Consider the following 12,398-nt stretch of genomic DNA (forward strand, 5'->3'; position numbering starts at 1 on the left):
TGCATTTTTTTCCAATCTTGCTTACCCATAAGTCAAGCTATTTCTATAAATGATATAATAAATGTCTTACCAAAAGGAGTTTTCTTAATTTTCATGCCCTAAAAGTCATTTAGGATATCTTGGTCATGCAGAGTGCTCTGTAGTGCCTGATTGGACAGCAGCTGACAACAGCCCCTCTCCCCTAACCACCAAATGGGAAAATGATTGGTGGGGGGTGACAAAGTCACAGTCAGCTTCTATAAATACTTACTGTTAGTTTCAAAATCCCAAAAGGCACAGTAAACGTGATCATAATTCTGAAAAAATGAGAATTACAGCTAAGTACCTTTTCTTGTACGGGTTACCAAACCAAAAAAAGCACATATAAGTGTTTGCAAGTTTTTTAGCCAGTGGAGACACAGCTGTATATTCATGCAAACACATACATACACACACACACACACACACACACACACACACACACACACACACACGGAGAGACAGAGAGGAAGGACCATTTATCGTTTGATTTTAAGTCTAACTCCACCTAGCTCTGGACTTACAAGTAAGAAAACAGCATGTCATTGCATAGCAATGTAGCATGTGTCATTTACTAATACTGGGATCTGTCCATTGGTGCAAAGCCTAGGGGGAATCTCTGGAGAGCCAGTGAGAGACTGGTGTCTTGCAGCTGTTCTTTGTGAGGCTTTGGAATTTGGGACGCACAGCTGTGATCATCCGTTATGAACACACAGTTGAGTTGCCTCCTCATTATGCCTGTTGAAGAGTTCTAAAATTTCCCTAGCTCCTACACTCTCGGGGAGACTGGGAAGCAATGGATAATTAATTCCCAGGAATGGTCTGAGAGTCATAGTTCCAGTCAAAATTGAGAGGGTGTTTGTTTGTTTGTTTGTTTGTTTGTTTTTACCAAACTGACATGTTTTATTTTCAGTCTGGTTTTTAAATTCCCTCTCCCAGTCTCCCTTCTCTTCTCTTTAAGACTAGTGGAAAATATGTTGTATGATATGGTCTCTTAGATAAGGAATGAAGGAAGCTATTAAAACTTCACACTGGACACATATTAACATCAAAGAATGAAATAGTAGCTCATTCTTTTACTAAAACTAAATTTGATCATTTAGAAATATATGCCTTATGTTATTCCATATGGTTATCATTTCAGTCCTTTGATAATTAATTCATGTTTTAATGGTTTCATGGAAAATCAAAGAATACAAATGTTATTTTTAATGAAGTTGTTTATCTCATTCAAAAAATATGAATAAAATAGCCAGGTAAAGTGATACACTCCTGTAATCCCAGCACTCGGGCAGAGGCAGGTGAATCTCTGTGAGTTCAAGGCCAGCCTGCTCTACAAAATGAGTCCAGGAAGCCAAGGCTACATGAAGAAACCTGTGTTGAAAAACCCCACAAAAATTAATGTAATTATATGGTATTTACTATTACAACTAAGAGATCTGCTTATTCCTAGTTACTGTCTTGCTAGAATGCCCTCTATTCATGATCCCTTGAGTATACAGCATTGTTTCTAGAAATACCCAGTTATAACCTACTTCCACTACCTAGAATGGAAAATCATCATGAAGTCTTTGAATTGAATGTAAACTGGACATTTTTTTTCAACATAAAAACCACACTGGGGTCCTGAGGTCATGTGGTTCCCAGATGAAAACAGACATATTACCCAGTCTCCTTGAATATGCTTCAGAATGATAATCACTGGATCAGCCAAGTTGTGAACCGACATATTTGAGATGCTTGCACTCACGACATATGTGATTAATGCAGTATTGCTGGTTTTGGCCTGCAGATGAAACACAGAGGTACTTAACATCTAATTTCCTATATAGTCATTATCAATCTAGAATCAATGGTATGCTACACAGTTTTGGCAAAAAAAGTGTGGAAAACCACCACAGTCTAAGGATGAATTTTCATAGTCATTTGGTTCATCTCTTCATCACATAAAGCTCAACAACAACAGCCTAGAACAACTCATTTATTTATCCAGCCAGCCAGCCACTCATTCATCTATCCAGAACATATCTAGTCAACCAACATTGGGTTTGTACCAACTAGTCAATACTGCCCTAACCCTAACCCTCATGACAAAGCAAAGTATTCTCTGCCTTGATAATGATCCAGATTCACAACTTACCTTGGTCCTCACTCTTGACCATCCTTATAAGGGCACCTTTTCTAATAGAGAATCTGATTCCTTCATAAGATAGTTACAAACTAATTTCATGGTCTGTCCTCCACAGAAAAAGGAAATACGTTTATCAATACCCAGCTTGGAATATGTCTTTGAGGAAACTGATGACTATCTCCACTCTGGAAGACCACATACTCTGAGGTCCAAGCCCAGGCATTCTATCCTAGCATGCCCTGTACAGCAGGTATTTCCTCTTTTGGATTCTGTGATCCAGCCAGCTGGCTGAGTTGCATCCATATACATATTCTTCAGCTTTCACTGACATCATATGGCCATTTTTTCCCAGCTAAACTGAAGCTTGGGTAGGCTCAGTACCTCTATGTACAATGATCACACTTGCCAATGAGTGGCAGAGAAGGGATATTTAACAATGTTAATTTAAAGGCAACAAACTAAAGGATATTTGTAGAGATATGAGACTCTCTAATACCAAGCCCAAAGTTGTAAAGGCCAAGACTCCATAAGGCCAGTTAGTTAAGTGATTGACTCCTGTATTGTATGTATAAAACCATAGATACAACTGGAGTAAGATGGGAAGGAGATGAAGAAAACCTCCAAGAATTTTCTAAGAAAGCTTGATGTTTAGTAGTATCCTTTGAAGAGCCTACTGGACACAGCTAAAAAACATCACTGAGGAAATGGTGTGCAATAGCCACTCCATCACCAACCTAAGCACTTGAGTACCTCGGAAGTGCCCTACTTTGTGTTCATGGCCATTTGTGTATCTGAAAAGGATTGTCTAGATTGTGTTGGCTTCTGTGCATACCTGTGGAGGATTATCTAGAAGCAGAAGGCCCACTCTAAATGTGGGTGGCACCATGCCATCAACTAGGAGTCATAGAATGAATAAGAGGAGAAGGCGGCTAACTGAGCACCGACAGCTGTTTGCTTCTTGGCTGTAGACACTATGTGACAAGCTTTCTCAAGATCTTGCCATCAGGATTTCCCTACTTTGGTGGACTGTACCCTCAAACGGTGAACCCAAACCAACCCTTTCCTGTGTATTTTCCAACAATGAGACAAATAATGAATACACATTCTGATGACTTAGTGTGCCTTTCTCATCAGAGTTCCCTAAGGTAGCCTGCTAAGGGACAACAAATTATGCTCATGGTAAAGTCTTACTGACACCCTAAAGACCCCAGCCCCTGGTTCCTCCAAAGACCTTCTCATCTCTAGGACATTGGTAACACGAGGAAGGAGGGGAGACTAGATAGCCTCTACCTATCCTCCCTGTTCAGTCTAAGACATACAGCTTTCTGCACTGGAAAGGCCAAAGGAGGAAACACAATGATCAAAGACTTAACTAACTTCTCTGGATTCATTCCTCTTACCTACAACATGATAAGCATGGGAGAGGGTAAAAATCATTTCTCACTCCTCAGACTCAAGTTTTACCTGTCATACCTCTGAACATTTACAGAGATATTTCCTCTGTGTCAGCTCGATGCACTCTTGATTTCATCTTGGGGTCCCTTCATAGCTGTGATCTCCCCTAACTCAGGCAACCCCTTCTTCTACAGTCCTAAAGTCCCTGTGCCACAACAAGCTTGCTTAGTGCCTTTTCTCCTTCCCGAGAGCTGCAGCTGGTGGAAGAGAGAAGGAGGCACAAGATGTTCAAGAGTGGTGTATTATCAACAATTTCTAAGGTAATATGTTGTAATGACTGTCAAATTTTTGATCACAAGATATTAGAGGAAGCTGTGTAAAACTAAAGCTGTGAGGCCTGGGCACTGAAGAGAGAGGTGGTTACAGGGAAGCATGTCTTCAATCGCGCACTCTTCAGCTACCAGTGACACAGGTCCTAGCTCCATGTACCTCTTTCAGTGGTGGAACCTTATATTTTCATTCTTTCCTAATTCATTGTATTTTCTATGAGGGCAGACCCCGGGTCTATGTGGCTTAGCACTATAGCCCCAGTACCCAGTACGCAGAACCATAAAAGCCATAGAGTAGGAATGAAATTACTATTTACCGAATAAATAAGTGATTGGGTAAATAAAAGAAGGAACCGTGTCACTGTCAGCAGGTAGCATGCCCTTTCTGGATCATAGTGACCTCACTGGCACAATAAAGTTATGAAACACTGTGAATTATGAGGGCCCTTCCAGCTCAGAATTTGATGACTAGCTGGGCCTAAGCCTTCTTCATCTGGCGCTATGACGTCTGTAGGCTAATTTGGGCGAAGGTGTTTAGCCCATTTCAATGGAAGGTGTTAGAGAATCAAAATTACTTATTAAGTGTAAAATCTATGCAAAGCAAGTTTATCTCTTTTTCTGAGAGGCAAGCACAGCCCTCTGAAGGAAGGAGGGAAATTAAGACCAAAAATAATGGCATCTCTGATGATACAAAGCAGCGACAAGAATATCAAAAGGTTCAGACGGCTTTGGAACACATTTTCAATCATTATTACAACATTTTGTCCACTAATTTATTCCAGGGTACAGAGAAAAGAGAATGGACTTATTAACTCTAGGGAGGCCTCTGAGGTAGGAAATGAACTAAACCTATAGGAACAAGTAGAATTTAGCTGTAGAGAACATCCCCAGAGTGCTAGGGAAACACAATACGTTGCAAATACATTTGGTGGTAATGTGGTCCGTTTAAACTGGTGGGCGCTACAAGTATCTGCTATATTTTTATTGGCCTAGTAGAATATGCCCCCCTAAATAAGTCTGTGACTGTTTGACCACTGGTGATCATACCTTTGGATAACCCCTTAGAAATGCAAACACACCTGGGCAAATTAATGCATTAACTTCACACATAAGGACTTTGAGTTTGGGGAGATGGTCCAGTGGTTAATTTCTTTCTGTGCAAGCAAAGGACCATCTTTTGGACCCCCAGAACCAATTTAAATGTCAGGTAGGGGTGGTACCCCACCTTTAATTCCTTCCTTGAAAAGCAGAGACATAGGATCCCCAGACTAGTCTCATTGGTAAATTCTGGGTTAAACTAAGGGACCTTGACTTAATGCATAATGTGGAAGAACAATTAAAGATGATTCTTGACAACAATCTTTGGCCTCCACATGCACACATACACATGTGAATGTGTGGCTCCCCCATATATATAAATATGTGTGTGTGTCTGTATACCCAAAGACTCATCAACATACATACACACAAGTAGATGAACACACACAAAAATGGGAAAGAAACAAAATATCAGAACCTTGGCATTAGGTAGCTTGAATGTGACTCCTAACTATACCACTTCATCACTTGTGACCTTGGGAAAAACTCTTTAATTTTTCTGAGCCTCAGTTTCCTATGAGAAGCAAATGAGGTGGTAAGCTTAAACAGTAACAACTAAAGCTGCATGTGGTGGCACAAGCCTTTAATCGCAGAGCTCAGGAGGCAGAAACTGTAGGATCTCTGTCATATTGATCTACAAAGAAAGTTCTTGGCCAGCCAGAGGTACACAGTGAGAGTTAGTTTCTGTCTCTCTGTGTCTCTCTGTCTCTGTCTCTGCTTCTGTCTCTGTCTGTCTGTCTGACTGTCTGTATGTATGTATATATATATATATATATATATATATATATATATATATATATATATATATATATATCACTGTCCTGAACTTCATGTAGACTTTGGTTGCTGTCATCTCAACAGCACGGAGATAGAGTGGTCGTAGGCACAGAGCCTTACCTGTAATAACAACAGCAATGCAAACATTCACTCACTGCTTAGCCTATGCCAGGCAATCCCATGAGCACTTTGTGTGTATTAACTCCTTCAGTCCTTTAATGGCTCTAGAAGGTTCTATTCTTATTCTATTTCACATTGCAAGAAGCTACATCACACAGAGGTGGAATGACACAAAATGTGTGATTTTTGCCGGAAATCATACAGGAAGAATACAGCAATGTCACCCTCAAACCCCATGTCTCACCATATTTCATTGCCTATAGCTTAATGTGAGGTTTAGACCACCCAGATCTAGAAGCCAGAAGACATGGAGTGGAGGGAAGATTAATAAGTTGAAAGGCCGTATCATCAGGAGAACACGCTGTTCTTTTCTGGCTTGAAACATCTTAAAGCCTCTGTTTGGTCACCACATAACCCTTAAAGTTCCATCTAAAGCTTAAGAGCTGTGAAAATTCAAAGTGTAAAACGTCATTAAAGTAGATGCTGATTCATGTGGAGGGCCAGGGGTTGTGCTGAAAGATGTGTGGAATCAATCAGAGCATATTCTAAAATAAACAGAACATCATGAAAATAGCAGGAGTTCAGAATTACAGTGAGTCACCATGTCAGTTCATGACAGCTACCAGAGGCAAGAACTTACCTTAAAGAGTGAGGTTTGGCCAAAAAAATTAAACAAGATGGTTTGTAAGCCGTTAAAAGGAACTTTTTCCCTCAATGATTTAGGCAAATATATGGAAGCCAAAGCAGTCCTTAGAGGGATACCACCAAGGAAAATCTGCCAAGAAAAATCAGGAAATGAAAACTGGAGAATTCACCCAACAGAGTGGCATCTTCCTCTCCTCCCATCCCAATGAATTCTGACTTCCCACAGAGGAGCAAAGTGGAGAGGTGCAGCCTGGTTCCATGTGCTTTCTACACACATGCACACACACACACACACACACACACACACACACACACACACACACGCATGTGCACATACTCACACTTTTCTTTACAAGCTTCCAAGATTCTCTTCCTTTAAAAAAAAGATTTATTATTTATATAGTGTCCTGCCTGCATGTCAGAAGTGGGCACCAGATCTCATTATAGATAGTTGTGAACCATCATGTGGCTGCTGGGAATTGAACTCAGGACCTTTGGAAGAACAGACAGTGCTCTTAACCTTCAGCTCCAAAGTCCACGTAGGTAATAACAGAGGTGAAAAGAAAAATAACCAATTAGGTGATTTTCCTCAATGTTGAGAAATAAAGTAGGCGAGGCATCAGGCTCCCTTCCCTTGTATAACTCTGAAAGCAGAAACAATGACAGAAATAGAGCATGAAGTAGTTTTAGGCACCTGCTTCACAAGGCCATTGAGCACTGCCTTCTCTAAAAGTCAGCCCAGAAAGGGAGGCATTAGAACGCTGCTAGGGACACATGTTTAGAAGTATATGCTAGTTTCATTGAGATTAATAGTATATGGTACATACTAGAATATTTTGGAGAATGAATGTGGGATTAATTGAAAATTACAATGAGAACTCAATTGCAAGCCTGGATCTCCCAGGCAAAAACAGAGCCTCAGGGAAGTTAAAAGACTTCTCCAGACGTCATTGAGGAAGTAACTGAACAACAATGTGGAGTTTGGGCCTGTATTTTTCCTATTATCCATGGTGCTTCTCAATGAGCTATTATCTAGTTGGGTGTAGAGTAAAGGAAAGGTGTGTCTGGGGCAGTGTATAATGTTTATGGAATGGCTTCTTGAACCTAAAGCCCATGTGGACTTTTTAGCACAGATGACCCATGCCCAGTCAATTGATGACCTTATAGGTCACAATTAAGCTTCAGCATCTAGGTAATTTGGTACCAAGAATGTGACTAGGGTTGATGGTCTGTTTATCCATTGATGCTTATAATGGAGACTCCATATGTAAACAGGGAGGTCAACACCTGCTTCCAGCATAGCTAAATAGCTCTTAATGGATGAGGAGTTTCCTGCATATAAATAGCTATATAAACTAACGGTCATTTGAAAGCTCAGGAAAATGAATGCTAGCAGAGAGATTCTGGAGCAGAGTAAAGCACTCACAAAAAAGGTAAAAACACAAGGCACACACACTACTTGTTTTTTCATCTGTTCAGCTGATGTTTTGTTGAAACTCTCACTGATTTAAAGAGCATATGAAATGTTGCTAGAGAGATCTACTGATTCCTGTTGTGAAGATTCAGAAGCTAAAGGTCAGGAGAAGCAGCCACTGAAGGAACAGGATGGGGAACATCTGGAGTAGAGAAAGCTAAAGTGCACAGATTATGTACCTGGTCTCTGAGTCATATATGCATAGGACAAACTCTAAATAAAAATCAAGGGACTGAACTGACATTTGAACTGCCACCCATGACTGAGTTTACTTTGATTCCAGGCAACTCAGTTGCCATTATAACCAAATCAATAGCAACAACAGCAATAGCAACGCTAACTAAGACAATGTGATTAAAACAACAGATGCTACTGGTGGAAATGTAACAGTTTAGCCACTATGGAAATCAGTATGGAAGTTCCATCAGAACCCAAACTAGTACAGCCATATTATCTACCTGTACAGCCCCTGAGTATATACCCAAAAGAATCAAAGTCATATGTAAGATACCTGCATATCCATGTTTATTGTGTTACTGTTCACAATGGCTAAGATATTGACTCAGCTGAGGTGACTACTGACATAAAATGGATTTAAATAGAGTTATATATGGCCAATAAAATATTATGCAGCCATGAAGAAGAAAGCCACAGGAAAATGAACATAACTGGAGAATGTCATAATAAGTGAAATAAGTTAGATTCAGAAATACAAATATTGCATGCTTTTATTTGCAGAATCTATTAAGTTTTAAAAGGCATGAAAGTATGAAGGAGACTGTCTTAAGGAATACATCTTAAAGATTTGAGTGAGTAAGGAAGATTCCCAATGTTGACCTGTGGCTTCCACACTATTAATGGTATTCTGTTATATTTGCAGACAGGCACCTAGCATAAGGCCAGATGAGTTATAAAGCAAGATCCTATTTCAAAAGCTGATGGCTGGGGCTCCAGCTCAATGGCCAATCATTTATTTACTATGTTCAAGGCTGGTGGCTTGATCCCCATCAACAATGATTAATAAACCTATCAGCTCTTCACAGAGAACTGTGAATCCCTGCAGAGAGAAACTAGAGAACGAAGTAAATGTCCTTGAGCTAAAAGACTCAATGTAGCTAAGGATTAAATTCTTCCAAAATTGATCAATAGTTTCTATCCCAATCCCAATATCATTATCACTTTGCACAGATTTTCAAGCAGATGTAAAAAGTCATATAGACTTAGAAAAGGCTTAGAGTAGAGATCTTAAAAAGGGGTGTGTGTGAAGAGCTCATACTACTAACATTCCCACTGCTTGCAGGGTCCATGGGAATGAGAAGAAGGCCAAGAGAATCTAGCCTTAAAAACAGCAAGCTTCAGGTTCAGTGGGAGAGCTGTCTCAAGGGGGTGGGGCAGAGAATGATAAATCAGGAAGCCTGATGTCTTCCTCTGCCTTGTGCACACAGGTACAGAGGTGCACATATACACACATATGCACACACTTAACACACAGGCACACACACAGAGACAGAGACAGAAAGTATAGGTGCCAATACAGTTTAGCAATAACAAGGACTGATAAAAGAAAAATTAATGTAACAACACAGAAAGCCTAAAAGTAGGTTTATTTTCCCCAAACTACTATTTTGGTTTTTGTTTTGGTTTTTTGAGAATTTCATATATGAGTACTGTATGTATATTATTTCTCCCTACCATTTCTTTTTCCAATTCCTCCTGTTTCTTCCGCTCCTTTTCAAATGTATCACCCCTTATTCTTAAAGTATCATTACATAGAGAGAGAGAGAGAGATAAAGATAGACCCACATCTACAAATGCAGTCAGCTGAGTTCACTTAGTACATATGTGTCCAGGGCTGTTGTCTTTGGACTGGACCACCTGTCAGCAGCTTATCCATGGGGAAGACTAATTCTCCCCTGCCCAGCAGCCATTAATTGTTTGCAGCTCTTCACTTAGGCGTGAGGCTTTATGAGATCCTCTGAGCCATTTTATCTTTTAAAAATGTATTATGAAAAAAATGTATTATGACTCTATTTGTTTTTGTTATAGGTAACAAAGAACACCAAAAGGGAAAGAGAAAGTTTCCAATAAGTGGTGTTGTTTTAAAAAACTAAATATTCACATGCAACAAAATGATCTCATACCATGTAAGAAAATTAGCTTCCTGAGGCTCTTTGTCTTATGCATAAAAGTTAAATTAAAGAGTTTTTAAAAGAAAGAGTAAGAGAACGGTTTCATGACTTGCCTGTGCCAAAGGTTTTTTTTTTTTCCAGACAAATCATATATGGTTACTAGCAAGGTAAAAGAACTACAAGTTAGATTTCAAAAAAAATTCTAAACATATGTTTATGAAAAGACCCCACTGAGAAAATGATAGGAAACTTAGAAAGAAGAACTACAAGCCAATTATAATAAGGACAAAAGACTTTGACAGCTAGGTCAACAGAGAAACTATGTGAGCAATCATGATGAAAATGAAAGCTTCCTGCCCATCATTAGCCACGGAAGAAAAAAAAAACACGGGAATTTCTTACAAATATAAGTATATACCCAATGAGCCAGCTATTCAGTTTTTAAGTGTTTGTTCAAGACACATGAAAACATGTCTGCACAAAGAGTTTTATGCAACTGTTCAGAGAAGCACTATTTATAATATCTGCAAACTGGAAACAATCAAATCAAATATATAGTTGAATAAATAGACAGTAGAATAAATACAAAGTATGTAATATATTTTAATAATATATTTTAAAAATATTATTCACCAATAAAATTTATGGAAAACAAAATGATGAATTTCAAATTAATGTAAGATATGTGAAAGAAGACTTCTATCAGAGAATTGCAAACATTTCACATGATTTTGTTTGGCGGTATCAAGTTCTAGAGCAGGAACAAATTATGGCAGAGAAAAAAATGTCAGAATGGTGTTGGCCCCTAGAGCTAACAGCTTCAGGGACTGACTAAGAAAATGCGAGTCTCTCAGGAGCAATGACAATATTCTATATCTTGATATGGTTTGGGTTATATGGACATATGCCATAGCTAAACTTAGAGACCTCATACATAGGCTTTGTATACTTTGCCATATATGAATTTACAGGTTTAAGGTGGAAAATAAAATATGCTTCCTCAGATTGCTTTGAAGTTACATAAGACCTGCCAGAGGCTGAAGTGCTGTTAGAAGGTGGAAACAGCTGAGACTTTTTATATTTGATATATAATGGTCGCATTTATCTATGGAGTACAGTGTGATAAATCAGGGTGATTAGCATTCACATCACATAAACATTTGACATTTGCATCTGTTACCTAAGCTCAACTCAGACTTTAAATACAGCCAGATGTAGGTCTAAATTCCACCTAGCTATTAGCTTATGTGTCCTTGGGCACATTCCTTAACTTTTCTTACCTTATGTGTCCCCAAAATACTCCATAGCATAACATCCAACATACAAAAAAGTTATCTGTACATAATAGCCAATAGTCAGCTAATATTTGGGATGATTTCTAGGTGACAGAGACAATTGTGACATCATTGCACGCCATTCAGACATCAGTACAACTAAGATGCTAGCCTACCAAGGGCTGTACACAAATCTTCCCTGGGGTTCCTATAGTTTCCTAATATTCCCATTCAGGTTACAAGCTGCTGAGGGCATGTTTGCCTTCCTAAGAACTTCATGGGTGAAGTTCTAGAAGAGCATTTGGTTGTCTGGCCCTTAGTTTCCTGGGTTGCACTCACCTGGGGGGTTACGACCTCTTCAGAGGAGCGGATGCTGAAGGCCATACCTTCAAACTTGTGGTCCACCCGCAGCACAGCCAAAGCCAGCCTGGCCACAGTGAGATTTGCTGTTCTCCCTACAAATTCCATTTTGTGACCAGCACGCTCGATTATCCTCAGAATCCTGAAAAGAATTACAGGCAAACAGCACTCTTTCAGCCTTGTTGATAAAACTTGTTTTTTCTGCAAGACATCCTCCCTCTAAGACAGTCTCTCTGAAAAGCTTGGCTTCACGGTCATCTTGATGTTGTCTGGTAAAAGCCATAACTTTGGAGCCCAGGAGACAGAGATCTGCTTCCTAGTACCTCTAACTTCTGTAGGGATGACCTCCTTAAGCCTCATACCCCCTGATAGCAAAGTCTGAGGTAGTACCAGCATGTATCTTGAAGGGTTGTTTCAAAAATAAACTGAAATGATTGTTTATAAAGTCAGACCTGTCATGGCCTCATTTGCCTTAGAAGGAGTCAAAAAATGTTTTAACCTATAAAGGATATGACCGAATATATGCATTGAAACATAACTGACTGCTGTGTGGAAAATGGGCCACCGATGGGCATCAGTGGAAGCAGAGGGCTGGGTTAGGAGGCTCCAGAAGATAGACAGGAGAGGAAAATAAGAGTAGAACTTGGG

At 39.5% G+C, this 12,398-nt stretch overlaps 1 protein-coding gene across 1 annotated transcript in view; it reads right to left on the bottom strand.

Moving 5' to 3' along the window:
• Window positions 1-12,398, bottom strand: part of ADGRG4 (adhesion G protein-coupled receptor G4) — a gene marked incomplete at its 3' end in the record, with an annotated part of 132,658 nt that overhangs the window by 21,433 nt on the left and 98,827 nt on the right. Inside the window, exons 12-15 of the mRNA XM_084789765.1 lie at window positions 11,730-11,892; window positions 6,509-6,643; window positions 1,685-1,804; window positions 251-296 (exon numbers count right to left, since the gene is read on the bottom strand). Of these exons, the coding sequence (XP_084645891.1) occupies window positions 251-296; window positions 1,685-1,804; window positions 6,509-6,643; window positions 11,730-11,892 (464 nt within the window). The remainder of the gene's footprint in view (window positions 1-250; window positions 297-1,684; window positions 1,805-6,508; window positions 6,644-11,729; window positions 11,893-12,398) is intronic.

Source organism: Acomys minous (genome assembly GCF_964271855.1).
Source record: "Acomys minous genome assembly, chromosome: 7".
NCBI lineage: Eukaryota > Metazoa > Chordata > Mammalia > Rodentia > Muridae > Acomys > Acomys minous.